We start from the raw sequence: 22,849 nt of genomic DNA on the forward strand, positions 1-22,849 counted from the left end.
CTTTCACCTCCGCAAACTGACTTGATTCACCTTGTCCTTCAGCCACTTCTGCAACTCGTCGTATAGGGCTCCATACAGCAGCTTTCCACCTTCGATGTTTGCCTACAATACGACAGGACCCATCAGTAAACAGGGCATATTGCCTTTCGTTCTCTGGCAGTTCATTATATGGTGGAGCCTCTTCAGCACGCGCCACCTCCTCTTCCGGTGATATTCCAAAATCTTTGCCTTCTGGCCAGTCCATGATCACTTCCAAGATTCCCGGGCGATTAAGATTTCCTATTCGAGCCCGCTGTGTAATAAGCGCGACCCACTTACTCCACGTAGCATCAGTCGCATGATGCGTAGAGGGGACCCTCCCTTTGAACATCCAGCCCAGCACCGGCAGTCGGGGTGCCAGGAGGAGCTGTGCTTCAGTACCAAGCACTTCTGAGGCAGCTCGAACTCCTTCATATGCCGCCAATATCTCCTTTTCAGTTGGAGTATAGCGGGACTCAGATCCCCTATATCCTCGACTCCAAAACCCTAGAGGTCGACCTCGAGTCTCTCCTGGTGCCTTCTGCCAGAGACTCCAGGTAGGGCCATTCTCCCCGGCTGCCGTGTAGAGCACATTTTTAACATCTTGTCCTGCCCGTACTGGCCCGAGGGCTACGGCATGAACTATCTCCTGTTTGATTTGTTCGAAGGCTTGTCGTTGCTCAGGGCCCCATTTAAAATCGTTCTTCTTCCGGGTCACTTGATAAAGAGGGCTTACAATCAGACTGTAATTTGGAATATGCATTCTCCAGAAACCCACAACACCCAGAAACGCTTGTGTTTCTTTTTTGCTAGTTGGTGGAGACATAGCTGTTATTTTGTTGATCACATCCGTTGGGATCTGTCGACGTCCATCTTGCCATTTTATTCCTAAAAACTGGATCTCTTGTGCAGGTCCCTTGACTTTACTTTGCTTTATAGCAAAACCAGCTTTCAGAAGGACTTGAATTATTTTCTTCCCTTTCTCGAAAACTTCTTCTGCTGTGTTGCCCCATACGATGATGTCATCAATGTATTGCAGATGCTCTGGAGCTTCACCCTGTTCCAGTGCAGTTTGTATCAGCCCATGGCAAATGGTAGGGCTGTGTTTCCACCCCTGGGGAAGTCGATTCCAGGTGTATTGGACACCTCTCCAAGTGAAAGCAAACTGTGGCCTGCACTCTGCCGCCAAAGGGATCGAGAAAAACGCGTTAGCAATATCAATGGTGGCGTACCACTTGGCTGCCTTTGACTCCAGTTCATATTGAAGTTCTAGCATGTCCGGCACAGCAGCGCTCAGTGGCGGCGTGACTTCATTCAGGCCACGATAGTCTACTGTCAGTCTCCACTCTCCATTAGACTTTCGCACTGGCCATATGGGGCTGTTGAAGGGTGAGTGAGTCTTGCTGATCACTCCTTGGCTCTCCAGCCGACGAATCAGCTCATGGATGGGGATCAGGGAGTCTCTGTTGGTGCGATATTGCCGCCGGTGCACTGTTGTGGTAGCGATCGGCACCTGTTGTTCTTTGACCCTGAGCAACCCCACCACAGAAGGGTCCTCTGAGAGACCAGGCAAGGTGGACAGCTGTTTAATTTCTTCCGTCTCCAAGGCAGCTATACCAAAAGCCCACCGGTACCCTTTTGGGTCCTTGAAATACCCTCTGCTGAGGTAGTCTATGCCCAGGATGCACGGAGCCTCTGGGCCAGTCACAATGGGGTGCTTCTGCCACTCATTCCCAGTTAGGCTCACTTCAGCCTCCAGTACAGTCAGCTGTTGGGATCCCCCTGTCACTCCAGAAATACAGATGGGTTCTGCCCCTATATGGCTTGATGGCATCAGGGTACATTGTGCACCGGTGTCCACTAAAGCCTTATATTCCTGTGGGTCTGACGTGCCAGGCCATCTAATCCACACAGTCCAATAAACTCGGTTGTCCCTCTCCTCCGCCTGGCTGGAGGCAGGGCCCCTCTAATCCTGCTCATAGTACTCGTTACCCACTTCTTGTAAATAGGAATCAGAAGTCCCTTCAAGAGGATCAGAGGTGAGATCAGCTCTTCTATTCTTTCTGGGAAGCTGCCCACTGGAAAGTGGAGCGACGATTTTCCTCGAGGAACCTGAACCCCCTTTTGTAATTGTTTTTCCTTGCAGCTCGCGTACTCGTGCCTCTAGGGTCGAGGTAGGTTTTCCATCCCACCTCCTCATGTCCTCTCCGTAGTCACGCAATTGAAACCACAGGGTGGCTCGGGGTGTGTATCCTCTATATCTTCTCTCTTGAACAGAAGAGCGCTTACTCCTAATGGCTGAGACACTGGTCCGTGTGGGTGGAGGGTAGGGCATATCCTCTTTGAATTGCCGGAACTCTCGGGACAGTTTCTCTATAGCAGAGACGCAGGCCCGTAGGGAGGAAGAGAGACTTTCTTCGTATTGCCGGAGTTGGCCAGCCAATTCATCCACCGTTGGTCTCTCTCCGTCCTTCCAGGCCATTACTGCTAATGAGTTGGCATATGATGATGGTGCACTCCGTACAAACTTCCGCCACATAGGTTGCGTGCAATTGACTTCATCTGGATCTTTGGATGATTGTCCATTGTCCAAGTCACCATAAATCACTTCCAGCACCGCTAGCTCCCTCAGGTACTGGATACCTTTCTCCATGGTGGTCCACTTGCCTGGGTGACATAGAACATCTTCCTTGAAGGGATACCTTTCCTTCACACCCGACAGGAGTCGTCTCCAGAGGCTGAGGACTTGTGCACCTTTTCCAATTGCTTTGTCAATGCCCCCTTCCCTAGAAAGGGATCCCAGCTGCTTGGCTTCCCTACCCTCTAATTCCAGGCTACTGGCCCCATTATCCCAGCATCGGAGCAGCCAGGTGACAATGTGCTCACCTGGACGACGGCTGAAATCCTTTCGCATATCTCGCAATTCACTCAGGGATAGAGATCGGGTAGTTACCGTCTCTTTTATAAGTTCTTCCTCTTCCTCCTCTTCAAGCGATGACTCGCTCTCTTCCCTCTTCCGTGCTTGTGATGGCCCTGCTTCAGAGCACTCTGCCTCCTCACTCTCTTCCTCTGGCTCCTTCTTAGCAGGATCTTCCTCCTCCCTTACTAAACGAGCTGACTTCCGCTTCCAAGATTTCTTCTTTTGTACAGGGGCAACTGATACCGGGATGGGCTGGTCCTCTGGTTCAGCTGCAACAGTCTGAGTAGCTACAGTGCCCGCCGTGGGGGCTGGAGTAGTGGCAGTGCCCGCCGTGGGGGTTGGAGTAGTGACAGTGCCTGCTACAGACGTTGGAGTAGTCACAGTGCCTGCCACATTGCCATCAGACCCAGAGAGCCCCTCTCCCCTTTGCACAGTGTTAAATAGGGTTCGGTAGGCATGGGCCAGGCCCCAGCACATGGCAATGATTTGTGTCTCCTTGGAGCTGCCAGGCTGACAGCATACTTCTTCCAGATATTCTGCTAGTTTATCAGGATTCTGCACTTGTTCGGGAGTGAAGCTCCAAAACACCGGAGGTGCCCACCGCCCCAGGCATTTGCCCATGCTGTTCCACACACCCTGCCATTCATAACTATCCAGCCTTGGGGCAGATCTCCGGGTGATATTCTTAAATTGCTTGCCAACCTTAGACAAAACTGAAACCATGTTCCCCAGAAGTAGCAATAGAGGTATTTTAACCAGCCAAGGGTGTTCAAAATACTGAAAAATTATTGTGATGAAGGAGGAAATGTTATGATAGAGGGTATCAAAGGTACCATTCTGCATTTCCTCCATAAAAAACCTTTCAGAGGCAGAAGTATAATTGCTAATCGTCTCCACAAGACTGTAGCCAAAATACAGTAACGGCTTTAGTACAGAGCTCAGATGATACCACATTAAGCTCAAGGTCACTGCTCTAAAAACAAAATTCACAGGCGAGACATTACTAATCATTGCAGAGTACAGCAGCCCGCAGAAACCAACACCGATCCTTAACATGTACAGCAAAGACGAGAGCATGATGCAAATCAAACTGATATTGTGACCTGCAACCGTTATTATCTCAAGCCTCGGGCCCCACGTTGGGTGCCAAAAAGGACTGTCGTGGTTTAGCCCCAGCCGGCAACTAAGCACCACGCAGCCGCTCGCTCACTCTCCCTCCCACAGCGGGACGGGGGAGAGAATTAGGAAAAACCTCGTGGGTTGAGATAAACACGGTTTAATAGGACAGAAAGAAAGAAGGGAACAATAATGATAATACCAACAAAGGAATGTATAAGAACAAGTGATGCCCAATACAGAAATTGCTCACCACCCCGTGATCGACAGCCCGTCCCCGAGCAGCGATTTCCGCCCCCCCGGCCAACTCCAGTTTATGTACTGGGCATGACGTCGTATGGTAGGGAATATCTCTTTGGCCAGTCTGGGTCAGCTGTGCTGGCTGTGTCCCCTCCCAGTTCCCCGTGCACCCCCAGCCTGCTCGCTGGCAGGCCAGCACAAGAAGCTGGACTGTCCTTGACGGCTCAGCAACAACCCAAAACATCAGCACATTATCAACAGTTTCTCATCCCAAATCCAAAACACAGTCTCACACTGGCTTCTGTGAGGAAAACCAGCTCTATCCTGGCTGAAACCAGGACAAAATTTCAGTCTTTAAATCTAAACCATCATAAAGTGCTTTATGAGGGTAAGAAATGATGCCCTGGAAACTGGGCATTTTCTTTTTCTTCTTGAATATTCTTAAAAAATGTATTTGAGGGGGGAGAAGCAGAATTAGAGCTTTGTAAAAAAATGCCTCCAGGTTGGGCTCCTCTCTTGTGTACCACATGTTGTTCTGAAGGAAGTTTGTCACCAAAGATTACCGCTGATTTATGAACCCCAATGATGACTTCAGTGAATTCAGCTGAAATTCAACAGAAAAACCTTTTCCAACACTGTGTCTGCGGGCAAGTGGGCTAATGTCATACATCACATCTTCTTCAGCAGGTACTTTGGCCAAAAATTTCCATCCAGACTAGTGGATTATTCTAATCTCTCTTAAGGTTCCCTAATGAAAGCAAGCTGTTTGGAAAGTACGTAACACTTGTTAATGTCAATTTAGGATGTTAACACCCCAACTCCCATTTAGGATCCTTGCATAGGGAATTCAGAGGGAGAACTAAGCACGCAGCTTTGAAGATGTCTAGATCCAAAACCCTACTTCTGGCCTTACGAAAGCGATATAGCTGTGTTATAATGATTGTACACAAAGTGAAATTACAGGTTTCCAAGCTAGCAATGTGTTTTGTTGTGGCAGATTTCTGTATCAAGATTCAAGTGATCCCTTCTGGGCTGCTGCGGTCCTACCACAGCTCCTCTTTTGCTCCTTGTCTTACTGGGAGTGAGTAATTGCAATGTAAAGGTACAGCATGCAATATTTATTCTATGAAATATGCATTTAATTTGTGCAAATGCTTTATGTGAGATCATGCTTTCTGAATTTATAAGCAGAGTTTATGAAATAATACGTAACGGGAACAAAAGATGCATATTCAGATGTAGTGAGTGGCAGTGCTGAGCTTTTCCATCTCTTGCTTTTTAGCTGGGATGTGGGGGACAAGCACGTTTTCACTGAGAGGGAAAGGCTTCAAATAACAAAAAAACCGTTGTGCCACAAGGGATGTTATTGAGGCCCGTCAGTCTGGAAGAGCTGATGGCTCTGGGGATTGGAATGGCTGCATATATTGTCTCTTATGAAATGAGGAGTAGAAAGCCGGCTCTGGCAGCCTCCTGTCTTCCAGCTGTGGCTGACTACTTGTTTAAGATGGAAACATCAATGGTATTGAGGTCAAAGACTCATTTGCAGGATTTTTTTTGAATGGTTGGGCCAAACATGTATATTGTTAGCAAACTGATAGGGTCACGCTGCAACATCGGGGTCGTTGTCCTGGCCAGTGACTTGCAAAATTATATTGAACTGTAAAATAGATGGGATTCAGCCTGGTGTCTGATTAAATCTTACTTATGCCTGACACTCATCTGTCTCAGCACTGAAGAAAACTGTACCTATAGGGGTGAGATCCTGGCTCCATTAGGGCAACAGCAGAGTTTTCTTTGAGTTTAATGAGGCCAGGATTGTCACTGTGTGCGTTGAGCTCAAGTAGGTGTTGGTCAAGTTGAGCCTGGGATCCTCTTGAGTGGTTGAACAGTAAGCAGGTTGTGGGGGAGAGGGCAGGGAGGTACAGCAAAAGAAAATAAGAGGATGTATAACACTTTCAGGTCTTTATTTCTGGCTGAATAGTTCTCTGCAGTTTCCCCATTAGCCTTAAGAGGGCAGATCATGTCCAGTAAATAGCACATTCAGGGACTTGCCTGATTTTTCTGGTTGTGAATTCTGAAAGTTTGGAGACTCTGGTTATAGATTTTTTTTTTTTTTTTTTAATGTGTAACTTTAATTCACCAAGAAGTTCTGGTGCTTTAAAGGATGAATTATGTCAACTTACAGAAGCACGATGAGATCAAGTTTTGATTTACCTATGTGTAGGTACCGTCTTTCTAGTTTCAATGCTAAAAATTGTGATACAAGCAAAATATTACTTATTGATGTGAGGAGAAGAATCTTGGGAACATACTGTGGTAGAGAAGAGTTATGTAATATATTGACTAAATTCATTTTTATGTTAAAAAAGACCACCAAAAAATTGTTTGAGTTTGGAGAGGGGGTTTTAGAGAGTAATACTGTGTGATGAATGTGTAATTCCATTCTTCTCTCATGTAATCTCTTCTCTAAATCACCAAGTCTTGTGCCCAGCAGTCTTATCTGTGGTGAACAACTGCTTAGAAAAAAACTGTTTATCAACAGACTATTCCACAGGGTTAGAGGAATCTGTGTGAAATGAAGGAAACCAAATGAAATTTAAGCTCTTCTGTAAAGTAATTTTCAGTGAAACTTTTCATATGGGGATTAAATACGCCTTATAGTCAACATGCTTGGAGAAGCAGTGGCTATTTAATTCTCTGATTAATTAAAACCAGAAATAACAAAACAATGTTCTACTTTCTTCTGCTACTACCCTAAAGCTCATGGATCATGGGGAAGATGATTATTCTTGAAAAAGCCATTTAGTTCTTAACAAGAAAAGCTAGTCTTTGTGGTTCAGCCCTTTTGGCATCTGCTTTGTTGGTTTCTCATCAAAAAAACCATGGGGGTTATTCCTAAACAGAATGAAATATTCTTTGTTCCAAGAAGCATTTCTCGCTCTCTCTTTTTAAAAAACTTAAAAAAACACCCCCCCCCCCCCCCCCCCAAAAAAAAAAAAACCTTCTGAAGGTGGAGGTATTGCTGCGGTCTGTGTTCCCCAAGAGATACGAACGAGGTATTAAGAGTTTCTTTAGATTTTGGGTTCAGACTTTAGCTGCTGTGTTCCTTGCCCTTGCTGCTTAACTGCTTGGTATGTTGGTACATACCTCTACGGTTGTCCCTGTATCACTGCCCGTTCTGAAGTGGACGGCAGCTTGGGTGAGCACCTTTAGCCTACCACTGCAAAGACATTTCTCTATCATAGAAAACAGGGTGGTAAGGCTCTCAAGACATCTTCTAGTCCAGGAGGTTCTTCCTAGATATGCTTGACGTAATGGAGCCCGTCTCTAGCATGCAGTCATCGAACATGTCCTTAGGTTTCCAGTGATGGAGCGTGTCCTGTTAGGCCTGTGCATTGCAGTCTTTTGCTGTCCTTAATGCTCCTGGGCAGTCTAACCCAGATCACATCTTGGCATGATCCATGGAGTTCACAACATGGAGTTCAGTGCTCCTAAGAGTCTATGAAAGTGCCTTTGGGTGCATCTCAGAACACATGAGTCATTGGTGCCAACGTCTTGGATGACATTACTTTGAGCCATTGCCGAGACCGTATTAGTACAGATTCTGTCTCGTGGAAGAAGGCTGGAAGAGAAGATCCGTGCCCTTGCTTGAATTGGAGAAAGGCTGCCTACTGCTTTGATGCAGTTGAGGACCAGCTGTGGAACCTGTTATCTCAGATTATCACGAGTATGGTTGAGGACAGTTTCTCACTGCAGATCAGGACAACAAGTTGGATCCTAAGGGTATCTGCTGTGCAGATCTTCTCAGATCTGATTTAAAAGATTTACAAGCTGCCTTGTGGAAAAGCCAAAAAAATGTTTTGTCCAGGACTCACCACTCAGCGCTTTATCCTTGTATTTAGATGAGTCTATGTGTTCCAGGGTAATCAGGACCATCTAAGATAGGTGCTTTGAATGTTGCCGGTTTCTCAGAATCTTGAAAAAACCCAAACCAGTGCGATAAATGGAAACAAAAGCAGAATCTTGAAAGGAAACTTATCTCCCAAATGCTTGACAAAGCCCAGAGAGAGGGTGTGTGAAACAGCAGTTTGGGAACTCCCACAGAGAACGGAATATAAAGGTTTAATCTGAGGCCAGGCTATGAGGGTCAATGCCCTTTTCATCGTATAACTTTTTGAGGGTCACTGTGGTCAACGTAAGTAAGTGTGGAGCAGAGACCCAAGCACTGATGAGCTAGAATCCTGGCTGAGTGAGCAACCCTTCCTCTTGCAATTCATGACATGTAAAATGCGGATATTAGGCAGCATGTTCCTTAGTACACCAGTAGCTTTAAATGGCCTGTACCCCCTAGACAGTGGGAAGGAAAAATGAGAGTAAAACCACTGAGAAATGTTGGAAATGGCTTATGCAAACATTTTCATTTGCCTTACTGGTTTATGAGGGTGCGTGAGGGCCCTGTAGCATGTCAGACCTCAGGCAGTGGTATCTCCAAGCTGAAGCAGCAGTCGTAAGCACGCACTAATTGTTCTTCCACAATTACCCATGGATCAAACCTCAAAAAGCTTCGTAGTGCCACACACCTTCAACCTTTTGTGAGCTCTAATCCATGACTTCTTACTCTAAATTGCCATAGGTGCAATAGTTGCAACTTCCTTGGGCAAGGTCGGAGGTGTAGGACAACAATTGGCGAGTTGCCCAAGTTGATTTAAGAAGAGTTGAGGGTTGGCGTGCCGTCACTTGCTGCTGGAGCTGCCTGCAGGCTTTGGTTATTGAGTTGGGTATATTCCTATGTTGGGGTGATGGTGCTGGGGGCTGGAGACCTCTTTGAGTTGAATGCTTTCAGATGGAAGAGGACATTGCCTTGGCTGCTACACTGGCTGCTTGCTGCAAGCTCCAGTGCTTCGCTGTGGATATCTTTGGTGGAAGCACCGAGCTCAAGCAAGCATGGAGCATGGTGTGTCCTCAGCTCAAAGCCTGAGACTGTCCCTTCATTTCTTGCCTCCCTTCTCCATCTGCAGCCCCTTTCCTGCTGATGTTGGTCCCTGGGAAAGCAAGCCTTTTGCCTGGCTTTTTCCTTTTTAATAGTTTCAGCAAAAAAAACCCCTGTTACCTCTGTCATGCCCTGATTGTCAGAGAGCATGTTGAAACAAACCCACACTTAGAAAATAATTACTGGTCCCCGGTGCCTGAGAGAGTACTTAAAGCTGAGGCTTGGTCCTGCATGGTTGTGTGCACCTGAGTCATTCTGGGATGGGGAGGGTGAGAGTTGGGCCCTCTTACCTGTGACCAGTTTTGGTTGCGATTACTTTGCTGCTCCCTCTCTTACTTGGCGGGGTTTGGTTCGGTTGCAATTAGACTAATGAGAGGTTAAACCAAAGTGTGGGAGTTTCCACTTGTGCTTTGAGTCATAATTAAGTCTCGTCAGGGAGAGAGGTGCCTCTTCAACGTTATATGAAAAGGCAGCATTAAAAAAACCCCAACATCAGAGCGTGGTTTGTAGTATTGCATATAGCAGGGGATTTTGTGTGAAGGTGCTCAGCATTTAAAAAGGAACTTTAAATTGTTGGTAAAAGTTAATCAAAGAATATGCATCTAGTTGCTTAACAGGCAGCAGTAAACTACTTAGCTCATTCTGGGCTTGTGAAGTGCTTGGGACTGATTAAACAAGGACCCGAGCTGCAGAGTTGTCAGGGCCATGGTCTTTAATGTGTTTGAAATACTTTGTAGAACAGCCGTCCTTCTACTGCTTTTAGTCCACTTACCTAATTTTCAGCTTCTCCACTCTGTGTAAATGTGATAAATAAACTTTGTAATCACATAACTGAGCTACTTTTGATGCCTGCCTGCAGATATCTTGTTCCTGAGGCTAGATCACACAGAAGTGTAAATCAACACTTTGCTCAATAAAGGACTTCTTAAAAAATGGCTTTTGGTCTTTTATTGTACAGCTGACCTGGAGGACTTGGTTGCCTAAATCTTTTTATTAATGCTAATGCGATAAACTTTTTTTGATGGCTCCTAGGAAAGGAGATTCTTGATCATTGCTTTCTCCAGGTTCTGTACTGCAGGAGCTTCCCCAAAGAACAGTTGAGGTTTAATAGGTTTTGTATAAAATGCTGAATTAACCAAGTTCCTCATTACAATGAACTCTGAGGATATAAATAATGCTGACCTCGTCTTGCGGATAAGGAAAAGGAGCAGGAGTGTGGGGACAAGGATAAATCACTGGGTGAAAGCAAAAGCAAAGGGAGAATTGCGTATTCCCCCTTGCACACTGGATGCCAAAAACTTACATTTGAGCAAAATTGGTATTTGGAAATATCAGTATCACGAGCTGGATTTTAGCACTGGGTGGGCTGGGGTGGAAGAGTCATTTTCAGGGAAGGAGGAGTGGGAGGTTGAAACAAAGTCTGTGAGGGTGTTGGGGAGAGCAAACTTGTTGAATGCTGCATTTCTAAACTTATTTTTTTTAATGACCAGGAATCGAGTTAAAAAAATGACATTCTTGGGCCTCGTTTCCTGTGCTGATGGTGAACTTTGTCAGACGAACCTCTGACAAATTGTTTTCTCTGATAACCAGTTAACACTGAGAAAGCAGATAGGCAAAAACTCCTATTATCTTGACAAGCGACGGGCTTTTTGTTAAAACTCAAACCAGAAGCTGTGTCAGTGTGTTGAGTTTACACCTTGCAATAATAATCTGTGCTTTTATCTGATTGGAGGGGGATTTTATAACTTTCGAATGGGTCTTTGGCGGGGAGCCAGCCCTACTGTCATTTTTTATTAACTTTCTTTTTTTCTTCCCCTGTAGCCAGTCTGCTTTTTTTGTAATATTGTTTAAGGAATATGTATCCCATTCCTAGGGATATTGGGAAACGATATTTTAAAGTTCTGTGTCTCAGCCCATTAATGGGGTCTATAAAACAATCACAGCAGCAAATGTGCAGTAACTAATCAAAACCACTGAAGCTAACCACAGCGGTACTTCATTCCCTTTAAATCATAAAACCTCTTTTTTGCTGTGCCTTATCTACTGTCTCATCAGGAAAGAGCTAATTAGATTCTTCTAAAAAGTAAATATTGTCAGTTCATTGGTGGGTGGAGGTGACGGGAGGTAAGACATGCTCACGCATTGGCAAACCAATGCAGAAAACAAGGTGAAGTTATAAAAACCCTATAAAAAGCTATTTGAGTTTTAAAGGAGCTAATTCCCCGTGTAGGCGGTATAACAACTTTCCCTTACGGTGGGTATGGCTTCTGTAGGCAGAGCCTGGAGGAGTCCATGACCTGCTCTGCTACTCCATGTCATTCCCCAGCTTAGCTACGCAGGTTGGGGTTGCAGGTTTGGGGCTGTGTTCGCTTGATAACGAGCAGGCAAGTTACATTGAAAAATTCAACTACAAAAAATTCAACTGCTACGTGTCACTAGTGTTTTAAGCCAATACATTTCATTTCTCATGCAGAACGTTGGGTCTGTCTGCTTTGTCGGTTGGGTTGGCTCGGGAAAAGAGACCGATTCTGGTTGCATTCAGGCAACAAAACCTACCAGCTTCTCAGCTGTGGAGATGAAGGTCTCCTGGACTTGCCCGATGGCCAACCCAGTCCGGTTACAACAGCAAACGTAGGTCACTGACCGAAACCTGAACCTGGAGGTGGAAGGCTGCCTTTGCTTCTTCTATCAACCAGTCTGGAAATAGCATTGCTGTCACGGGGACTGGGATTTCTGCCGTGTCAGAGCGGCGTAGGGTGTTCCTGTGCTGCAAGGAGGCTACCAGACCGCTGTGCTAATCACGTGGAAGAAAGTAGCTGTGCTTGGAGGGAGTTTCAGCTACGTGAACCAAACGCTTTGTGTGTTATTGCTAAATGTAACATTAGCTACGAACAGACATTTGGTTTCTTACACTTTTTTTTTTGTTGTCACATTAAGCAGAGAATCAGGAGATTGATAGTCTTGTATAATAGAGGCAATTTTACAGAATAATACAAAAATGCACTTGCTTTCATGTAAACCACACCAAAAGGTAAGGGGATTTTTTTTATTTGATATTTGTCCCTCGAGGGCTTTCCGCCTCCCCTGTAGCCCCAAGTCCCTCCATTTTCAGAGGGCACGCTGGAGTGTCGCCCGCGCTTTGATGTGGTTTCTAAAGTGTGCCTCTTCATTGGGCTCCCTACAGATGCCTTTATGTGAAACAGAACATTAAAATCGAAATGTGCCTGCTCTGCAGGTCATTTTTCATCCTTTATGTGCGACGTCAAATATATTGCAGGGTTGTTCTGCTGCACGCCCAGCCCGGGAAGGTGCGGGTAACGAGATGGGGGTAGGAGCGGGGAGTTCCTTGGCGGTTAAACCCAAATTTCTCCTTAGTTGCTTCCTCTGGGCCTCTCCCCAGCTCTCTCTTTCTCTCAAGGTGAAACTGAAACCTCGGTGACTTCACCCAAGCCTGCCGAAGTTAAAGAAAATTTGATATTTCTCACTTATAGGTCACTTCAGTCCAGATTGTTTCCTGCCAAGAGTGGGGGCGGGGGAAATGCCCTCCTGTTAATGGAAAAGCAATTACTATTTTTTCTGGCGTGTACATTGTGTCGTTCCAGCGTAACACCTAGGTTATGGGCTCTGCTCGTATCGCGCCGACTCCTCGGGCTCCCAGCCGGCTATTGACGGGCTGCGCGCGCCATACGACGGAGCGGCGGCTGTGCGAGATGGGGGTTGCGTGCTGTGATGTGCACCAGTGTGCTGGGAGGGAGTAAACATCGACTGGGTTACTTTGGGGCCATTTGTCAGTCTTTAAGGTAGAAATTCCTGGAAAATCTCCTCTAATTTAGAAATTCTCCCCCCAATTCCTAAAGGTAAAAATTGCTCTTGGTGGGCTGAAAAGGTCTAGTGCCATTGGGAGCATCCCTCTGGGTGCTTTTTGTGGATCTCTGGGAGGTGGGACATACTTTTTTTCGGTTTTTCCTTATTTTCTTTTTCCCGGTATGTCCCTGCACTTTAATTCAGGTCAGATTTTTTCTCTTGATAAACTTCAGTTTATTTGCATTTAAAGTAAGCAAAATGCAGAACGTGGTGTTTGAATTGGGATGTTGAACTCCGTGGCCTAGAGTGATGGCTTTATCTGGAACGTCAGACTTTCTTGACTTTGGTCAGAAAGACCTATTTATCAGGTCTTGTTAATATTTGATTGGGATCTCAGCAATATTCACATTTGGGCAATAGATGTTATGTACTACTGTGCTCCTCTTGTGAGCGTAGCCAAAGCTGAAGGATGACATTAATACCTCTAGTTTGAAAAAGAGATGGGAGAGCAAGATAATGTGTCTTCTGAGAACATGTCCACAAGGTCCTCTGGTGAGACTAATTCTGTGTTCAGCCTAAAATGCTGAATGTTACATGCTTAGGGCTTCGGCAGTGAAGTTCAGAGCTAGTGGCACCATCCTCCAGCTTTTTAGCCCAGATTTTCCCTCTCCCATGACCACTTTTTTTCTGCTATGATCTTGCTACGCCCTGTTTAATGATCCATTTCAAGCACAATGTTTTATCCAAAACTTTGCATTTTCCCATTCTTTGATTTCTTCCCTTTCTAGAGGAAAAAAGATTACATAAATTTGAGAGATTTTAATGAGTACACTGGGCTTGCTTTTGGTGTAATTTACAGTGGATTCAGTGTTATAACTTCATTACACTTCAGTTGAGTAACTTATGTCATAAATGGGCGTATCTGAGAGTGGAATCAAGCCTTGAATCTCTTTGTTGTGTGGGCTTCAGAAGGACCAAACGCTCACTCCCCCTTTTGAAGTCCTAATTCTCTTTATATGATGTTGCAATGTCTTTCTATAGAGTTGTGCCTCTGAAGTTCGAGATTTTTAATGCAAAAAATACCACTTTTTCCCCAATTGCTTCAAGTATTGATGTTGCTAGCAAAATTTGTCTTCAGCAGTATTCACACAGACCTTTTCCTGTGGCTTTGTTGCAAAAATCTCTATTGTTGACACTCATCCCTTAAGAGGTCTTTTTAATAAGCTTGGTTGGTAGTCCCCTTGCTCAGCCACTACTTCTCTTGTAGGAGCAATTGTAGTAAACATCAAGGATACTACTGCTTTCCAACCGCTAGGGGTCAAGATTGTGCTATGGCATAGCACAGGGCTGCTCATCATGTAATGTTTATCTCCAATTCCTGATGCAGCCACGTCCAGTGTCAGCTTCATATATTTAATTTTATTATCAATTGCCATGTTCATTAGTGAAGACGAAGCCGACTGTCTGTGCACGGTGTGAAGGGCGCTTTGCCTTACACAATGGTAGAGACCCCTGGATTTTGCAAGCATTGGGATATCCGTGCTGCGCTTGGGTTTTAATATTCTTCAGATCTAGAAACTATACAAGTGATCGGTCTCTGATGGGGTCTTTCTTCCCAAGGAGAGATTCAAAAAGGAGTTGGCTGTCAAAATAAAAGTTGCTCATAAATTATTTTTGTGTGGTATTAATACTTTTAAGTGTTTAAAAGGAAATAATTTTGAAGGTTCGTGCTCTAGATGGAGCTTTCTTCTTTCTGCAGTTCAGGTAGCAAAAGTAATTAGTTTTTTCTAATTCTCCACTGTTTTCTTAGCATAGTTGGTTTCAGTGACAACAGTGTCTACAATACGATTTCTAGTACTCCTTTATCCTTCTAAAGCCAGGCTGTCCTGTTACTGTGGAGCAGGGGATGGTCCCCTTTCACCACCTTCTTTGTCTCCTGCTGCAGGGGAGCAATAAAATACACGGGTGCAGGTTTGATTTGGGTTGTACAGGTAATTGCTAGAAATAGAGTTTATATTAATAACTGAAATACATATAAAACTCATTCTTTCTGAAAAAGAAACCTACCATCTAAAATAACACTTTCAGAAAGACATCTGGATGATTTCCATACACCTTTCTTCTTATATATGAAAAGTTTATAGAAAAATATGAGAGGGATCCTATAAATCTGTGTGTATATATCCATATAAATTTCAGGTTTTCAGCGTATTTAGTTTCTAGTTACACCAGAGCGTAAGCCCACATGTGCAGAACCACTGCATCCTTTGGCTTGTCCTTTTTCTCCTTGTTTTGGCATGATTTGGAACTTGTGGCAAGAACAGTGTCTCTGTGCCAGTCCCCCTCCTTGCCCTTCCCCTTCAGTTTGAATTTTTTGGTCAAGTCTCTTGAACAATTAGGGCTAAACCATTTTTCCTGTCAAATATTGTGCTCAGTAACAATGAGGAAACAAAGTCATTTTTTGCAGCAGAGAACACGCATTGACCTCCACTGCAAACAAACTCCAAAGCTCCAGGACTAGGTACCGAGACCGGTTCGAGGGAGCTCCACCGAGTCCATGTGTTTTGCTCCCTGGATCATGGTGCTTCTCCCAGCGAGCGAATTTTTGTTCAGTACCTTTTACAGCTCATTCTGTACATCAGCAATGCACAATTAAGCTCTCCTGGGGTACCACAAAAATGCTTTCAGGAACCTCTGGGGTCCAGATGTGGAATGTTTTGTGCTGACATGGGTTGAAAAGAGGAACAAATCCAATGCTTAAGTACGTCCTTTAATTTAGCCTGTGACAGTCACCACATGGCCTATGGGCTAATATTTCTGCATCTGTGCTGTAAATAGATCAATATGGCAGTATGATGGGTTTGGCATTTTGATTTGTGAAGAGTCAGAATATTGTTTGTATTGTTGCATAATCCCTGGAATGGTTTTGAAATGAATCTTCTGTTTCTTTGGAGTATCTGGGTTAGAAGAAACATAACATTTCTAAGTTCCATTAAGTGTGTGTTTTATTTTGTCTCATTTGTCATATTTCATGACTGATTGCATCTTTTGGCTGAAAAAAAAAATAAATCCAAGGATGCTATCGTAAAAGGTGAAATCTGCTTTTTTTCTAGGCACAGCAGCAAAGAAACCTGGACAATATTGTATCACAGCATCCCAGGATAAGCGGGGGGAAGAAGTCCAAGAAAGAAGTCTGTGCAAGCTCAGATCTGGAGGTAAAAAACACTAGCCCCATGTCTGAGCAAGATTCGGGTATCCTGGATGTTGAAGATGAGGATGAGGATGAAGAGGTAACTGTATAACATCAAATCCAGGAGACTGGACAGTTTGGGGGTGATCAGTAGTGTCTCGAACGGTGTTTGCACCTCGCCCAGTTTTTCATGTTGCCATGCAGCGTGTCACAAAGGTGCCGAATAGGCTGTAGAACATGGGGTGTGTTTCAGTATTGGGTTATTTTGCACTGTTGTCCCTATTCTCATTAGCAGGCTCTGCAGAGGAGCCAAGTATTGTATGAGAACCCAACAGCCTGTTTCTTCTGTCCCCCAGCTCAAGGGTTGTGCTTCTGTGCTTACTTGGGAAGGCAGTTTGGTATCTCTCCTTCATTTAAAAAAAGATAAATTGCTGCATAGTGCACGAGATCCTTGGCCTTTTCTGTGGACGTGTGTCTTGGTGGCAGAGACGTACTTTGCATTGAAAAGGAGAAGTTTTGTAAATGCAATTTTAATTCTTTGGTGTGCTCCCTCCTTTATGTTTCCCTTTCTGCTGCTGCTTCTTCCTCAGGCTGGCAGTCACTGTTTTTGTTAACCACAAAGCATAACCTCACTGATAGTGTTAGTTCTTTCCTCCCTGCACTAGAGTGCATGCAGTGGGACATCTTGGAATTTGTGGCGCTTTAAACGCGAGAGCCCTGTCCCTCTGTGTTTCAGGAAAGGCAGCTTGGAGATGCCCAGTTGGAGTGTAGGTCACAAGGTGTTGAGCTTTTCAATGTGTTCTTCATTTATTCTCATGCAGTCTTGTGCTGGACCTTTTGGCAAGTTTTATCTGCCACGCTGGATGCTTCTTCTCTTATTGCTGAAGCATATCTTATGTCAGGAGAATGGTATTTCCAGCTACAGCATGTAGCTGAATTGGGTAGTATTTGTTACCCTGAAATTGACAGTCCATGACCAGCCAGGGAAGAGGATTAAGAACAAGATTCTGAAGTTTAAAGTAGTGTAGGTTGCTCAAGTGGCTCTGTGCTTGTGTTCTGCCTTTTTCCCTGCAGTTCAATTCTATCCTCTCCATTTCTGCTGCTCTTCCAAAGCAGACCAAGGACATCACCATTTACTTCGTAGGGACCAAACTGTAGGGTATGACCCAGAGCCCTGACGTTGCACTGAAACCATCTGGGTGGGCTATTTACTCCTACATCAAAATGGAAATAGAGCAGAAGTTAAACAAAAGTGAGTGGGAAGAACACTTTCTTTGAAAACAAACATTGATTTGAATAGATCTATCTTGGTATTTCCCTGTTAAAAAATAAAAATCTGGTCCTTCAGTAGTTCTTGTTCCATCTCACTCTCAAAATCTCACACTTGCTGGGGAGTGGGATCTTGCAAAACGGGGCGGCAGCGTGAAACGCGGCGGTTCGTGTGAGGTATGCAAAGTTTGAGGCTATTTGAGTTAGAAACGAGAACTGACTTTCAGTTAGAATTGAAAGGTGTGAGGAAAACGTTAAGGAGGGGAGAACTGACAGACAATAATTGATACGGAGAAGAGGAGGAACCTCTCCAGCCACTGGGCGGAGGGGCTGTGGCCGGGCTGGTGGCGAGTGAGCGGCCGCGCCGGGGGCGGCGGGACCGGCCGCTGTCCGTGGTGATGAACCGGGGCGCGGCGGAGCGCGGGAGGCGGCGCCCCTGCGCTGCTCGGCCTGGCCTCCTGCAGCCCTGTGGCTCCAGAAGAAGACCTCCAGAAGGGTGGTCCAGAAGACCCCCCCTGCCTCATCTTCCTGGTATCGACTTAGGGGGGTTAAAAGGGGAGGAGAGGGTTTTGGTTCTTGATGAGTTTAGCTCTTCCCCATGGCCCTGCCTCCTGGGGGGGGTGTCTGTTCCTTTTTAGAAAGAAAATGATTTATTTATTAGTGCAAATGGCTCTCTCATCTGGAAATAAAGCTGCAAAATTTTTGAGCCCCTCATGACAGGAAAGACATTGAGGTGCTGGAGTGTGTCCAGAGAAGGGCAACAAAGCTGGTGAAGGATCTAGAGCACAAGTCTGATGAGGAGCAGCTGAGGCATCTGGGGGTGTTTAGCTTGGAGCAAAGGAGGCTGAGGGGAGACTTTATCGCTTTCTAAAACTACGTGAAAGAGGGTTGTAGCGAGGTGGATGATGGTTTCTTCTCCCAAGTAACAAGCAATAGGGCAAGACGAAATGGCCTCAAGTTGCGCTAGAGAAGGTTTAGACGGGATAATAGGCAAAATTTCTTCACTGTAAGGGTTGTCAAGCACTGGAACAGGCTGTCCAGTGAAGTGGTGGACTTCTCATCTCTGGGAGTATTTGAAAGACGTGTAGATGTGGTGCTTAGGGATGTGGTTTAGTGGTGGAATAGAACTGGGCAATGCTGGGTTAGCAGTTGGACTTGATGATCTTAGGGGTCTTTTCCAACCTAAACAATTCTATGATTCTAAATCTTGAAGGAGTATCATGTGTGTAAGTGGGTTGACACCAGCCACCGGCTAAGTCCCCACTCAGTTGCTCACCCATCCCCCACACCCCAGAAGAACTGAGGAGACAATGTGAAGGGCAAAAGCAAGAAAACTTGCAGGTTGAGCTAAATACGGTTTAATGAGTAAAGGGGCAAAAAACCCCACCAAGTGATGCAAAGGCAATCACTCACCACCTCCCACGAGCAGACCAGTGCCCAGCCAGTGTCCGAGCAATGGCTACTTTTAAAAAAAAAAACGATCCCCCCAGTTTTCTTGCTGAGCATGGCATTATGTGGTATGGAATATCTCTCTGGTCAGTTTGGGTCAGCTGTCCCAGTGGTGTCCCCTCCCAGCCTCTTCTCTCCCCTAGCCTACTTGCTGGGGGGTGCAGAGTGAGAAACAGTGAAGATCTTGATGCTGTGTAAGCACTGTTTAGCAATAGCTAAAACACTGGTGTGTTATCAACACTGTTTTCGTCACACATCTAAACCACAGAACCAAATGGGCTACAATGAAGAAAATGAACTCCATCCCAGCTCAAACCAGTACAGTGTGTAAAATGTTAATGGGATCTTCTTTGGTAAGGGTTTTCTAAAGTTACATGCCAACTGCAAAATCGTTTCTCATGGTTGACAGATTCATTCCTAGCTTTTCATGTTCTGGTGAGACTCTTTCTCCTTATGATTAACTGGTCTGTGCAGAAATACTATTAATACAGATTTTGAGTCTCCAAAGTTAATGCTCATTGCTTAAAATTGTTAGTATTAAGTGTCCTGAGTGCAAATGAACTGCATCTCATTTTCTGCACAGCCCCCATGTTCTGGAGCACTGGAGAAGGCTTTCTGGGCTGAGACAGTACTGCAGGAAGTGGGCACATGCCATTTGCTGTGCCCTGCCTGTCACCAAGATTGCTGAGGCTTATACTTCTCAAGAAAACATGAAATACTGCTAACAACAAAGCCTGGAGAAAGCAAAGGCAGCCCCTTGTAGGATAAAATCAGTAGGCAAGTAAAGAAATGATCCTGAAGCATCCAAAGATTGCACTGGTAGCTCTTGCTCTTGACCTCTCATGGCCAATAAAACCAACCAGTAACAGCAGGTTTCTGTTTGGAAGACAGCCAGTGATGACTGGTTGAATACGTAAAGGGAAGAATGAAGGGTGCCTTGCAACCACTCCTACTCAGAATTGAAAACAGGATGGTCGTAGGTATTTCTGATAAACTTTAGGCAGGAGAGCACCTGATCCTGGAAAAAATGGAGTAAATATATATTTTTTTTTTCCTCTAGGAAATATCTGAGGCCCTTCAGCAGGCTGTGTTATGGAGTTCTCCACCTAGGCTGGATGAACTGTTCTAGAGAGCCCATGATTCTGTACTCATGAAGCAATCCTTTCATCCCTGCAGCAAAATTTACAGGAAAAGCTTTGAAAGGGAAGAAGTAGCAGAAGGGTTTTCCTTATATTGTTGCATGTATTCTATTGTAGATCATTCTCTCCCTTGGAGAGAAGAGAGCTCTGCCAGCTGCATTCAAGAAGATGAATATAAGATGCGGGTCTCCATTCCATTAGTGCACTTCAGTTTGGAGACATTATCATGGAATCGTAGAATAGTTTGGGTCAGAAAGGACCTTCAGAGATGATTAGTCCACCCTCCCCCCCCGCCCCCATGAGCAGGGACATCTTCAACTAGAGCAGGTTGCTCAGAGCCCCGTCCAACCTGAACTTGGAACGCTTCCAGGGATGGGGCATCAACCACCTCTCTGGGCAACCTGGGCCAGTGCTTCACTACCCTCCTTCCAAAAAAATCTCTTCCTTATATCTAGTCTGAATCTCCTCCCCTCTTTTAGTTTAAAACCATCACCCCTTGTCCTGTCACAACAGGCCCTGCTAAAAAGTCTGTCCCCACCTTTCTCCTCAGCCCCTCTCAGCCCTGGCAGCTGCAGGAAGGTCTCCCCGGAGCCTTCTCTGCTCCAGGCTGAGCCCCCCCAGCTCTCCCAGCCTGTCCTCCCAGCAGAGCTGTTCCAGCCCTCGGAGCGTTGCTGAGGCCTCCTCTGGCCCCGCTCCAGCAGGTCCGTGTCTCTCCTGTGCCGAGGGCTCCAGAGCTGGACGCAGCACTGCAGGGGGGTCTCCCCAGAGTGGGGCAGAGGGGCAGAACCCCCTCCCTCGCCCCGCTGGCCACGCGGCTTTGGGGGCAGCCCAGGGCACGGTTGGCTTCTGGGCTGCGAGCACACGTTGCCGGCTCCTGTCCAGCTTTTCACCCACCAGGACCCCCAAGTCCTTCCTTGTCCCACTTAAGTGCAGATGCCTCACTAAGGTGGAAGCTCCCACTATAGTCAGAGTGAGGGAGTGGGCACAGCTGTAAAGTGAACTGGGGGAAGGCTTACATTCCATTTTTATGAATGTCGAGTTGCAGAAGGGGAATTTGGATTTCACAGTGAGTAGCTCCACAGTCTGTTCAGTTTGTGCCCAGCTGTTCCCGTTGTAGTAAAAGGCATCCAGGAAACTACAAAGCTTATCCAGAGTCTTCTCATTTTCAGCTACTTTTGTTTTGCTATTCTGTTGAATACAGCAGGACAAACTCATCTGCGTTGCGCCTCATTTCTGCTTGTCCCCCAAAAAAGACTGGTCAGGTGTTTTTGAAGTGGTTGGGTCAAATTAGACTCCTTGGTGCTCCCTTGTCGGAGAAGGGAAATTTTAAAGAAGGACATCGCACTTCAGAATAACAGCCACTCAACTGTCTTTGAAGAACAAGTCAACAAATTCCAGACAGTTTTCATTTTGGAGGAGTTTGGCATTCAGGACATCAGCAGGTGTGAGGTGTAGCCAAAATTCATCATGCTTCAGGCATTCTTTCAGGTTGACCTGGCTGTAGAATTAAGTTGTAATTCTCTAAGTGAGTGTAATAGATTTCTTAAGAAGTTTTTGGGAGCTAGAGCAGGGACCCCAAAGAGTTCTCTTGACTTTCCCTGATAAATGTTTTTTTTCGGTGCCATCAACATCCACCTTTTGTTTGCTTCCACTAGTAATTATGCAAAAAACATTTTGGACACTGAGAGAGACCTCTCTATTTCGAGACAGAGCTGTCTGGCTGTTGTCTATAACATGAGCCAGAGGGAGATCAGTTAGTCTGCAGGACCATCTAGCCACCTCCAATATTACAGTATCCTGAGCATCCTCTGGACTGTACACATACATTCATCTTTTTCCTTAAGATTAAGCCATGACACACACTGGGGCAGGCAAAGGACACTGACACCGCACAAGATGTAGCAAATCTACAGCACAGTTTGTTCTGTACCTTCATTCCGTGTGGGATAAAACGCTTCCTGGCTGCTGGTACCCAAAGAGATTAGATGTGATTTGTTGAATCACAGAAGGGTTTGGGTGGGAAGGGACCTTTACAGGCCATCTAGTCCAACCCCCCTGCAGTGAGCAGGGACATCTTCCACTATATCAGGTTGCTCAGAGCGCTGTCCAACCTGACCTTGGAACGGTTGGGGCATCTCCCACCTCTCTGGGCAACCTGGGCCAGGGGTTCACCACCCTCCATGTGAAACATTTCTTCCTTATACCTAGTCAGAATCTGCCCTCTTTTAGTCTAAAACCATCACCCCTTGTCCTGTCACGACAGGCCCTGCTAAAAAGTCTGTCCCCACTTTTCTCCTCAGCCCCTCTCAGCCCCGGCAGCTGCAGGAAGGTCTCCCCGGAGCCTCCTCTGCTCCAGGCTGAGCCCCCCCAGCTCTCCCAGCCTGTCCTCCCAGCAGAGCCGTTCCAGCCCTCGGAGCGTTGCTGAGGCCTCCTCTGGCCCCGCTCCAGCAGGTCCGTGTCTCTCCTGTGCCGAGGGCTCCAGAGCTGGACGCAGTGCAGAACCAACACTGCTTTGAGCAGTAGAGTTTTACTCTGTAATGGGAATGGATGCTTTCTGCAATGTGTGCGTCACGTGAAGACACCCGGCCTGCTCAGTGTCTTCTGTTGGATGTGAGCCTTTGGGGGTGCAGTGTCATGTGTGCTCACGTTCCTCTGCACCAGTGCATCCACGTACTTGAATCACTCGACCTGTCGGATGGGTCATAAAACACCTC

At 45.9% G+C, this 22,849-nt stretch overlaps 1 protein-coding gene across 2 annotated transcripts in view; it reads left to right on the top strand.

Moving 5' to 3' along the window:
• Window positions 1-22,849, top strand: part of EXOC6B (exocyst complex component 6B) — a 315,222-nt gene that overhangs the window by 135,094 nt on the left and 157,279 nt on the right. For both annotated transcript variants that reach the window (XM_081999547.1, XM_081999548.1), the window contains exon 7: window positions 16,202-16,378. In XM_081999547.1, coding sequence (XP_081855673.1) covers window positions 16,202-16,378 — 177 coding nt within the window. The remainder of the gene's footprint in view (window positions 1-16,201; window positions 16,379-22,849) is intronic.

Source organism: Phaethon aethereus (genome assembly GCF_964289735.1).
Source record: "Phaethon aethereus genome assembly, chromosome: 4".
In the NCBI taxonomy this organism is placed as follows: domain Eukaryota; kingdom Metazoa; phylum Chordata; class Aves; order Phaethontiformes; family Phaethontidae; genus Phaethon; species Phaethon aethereus.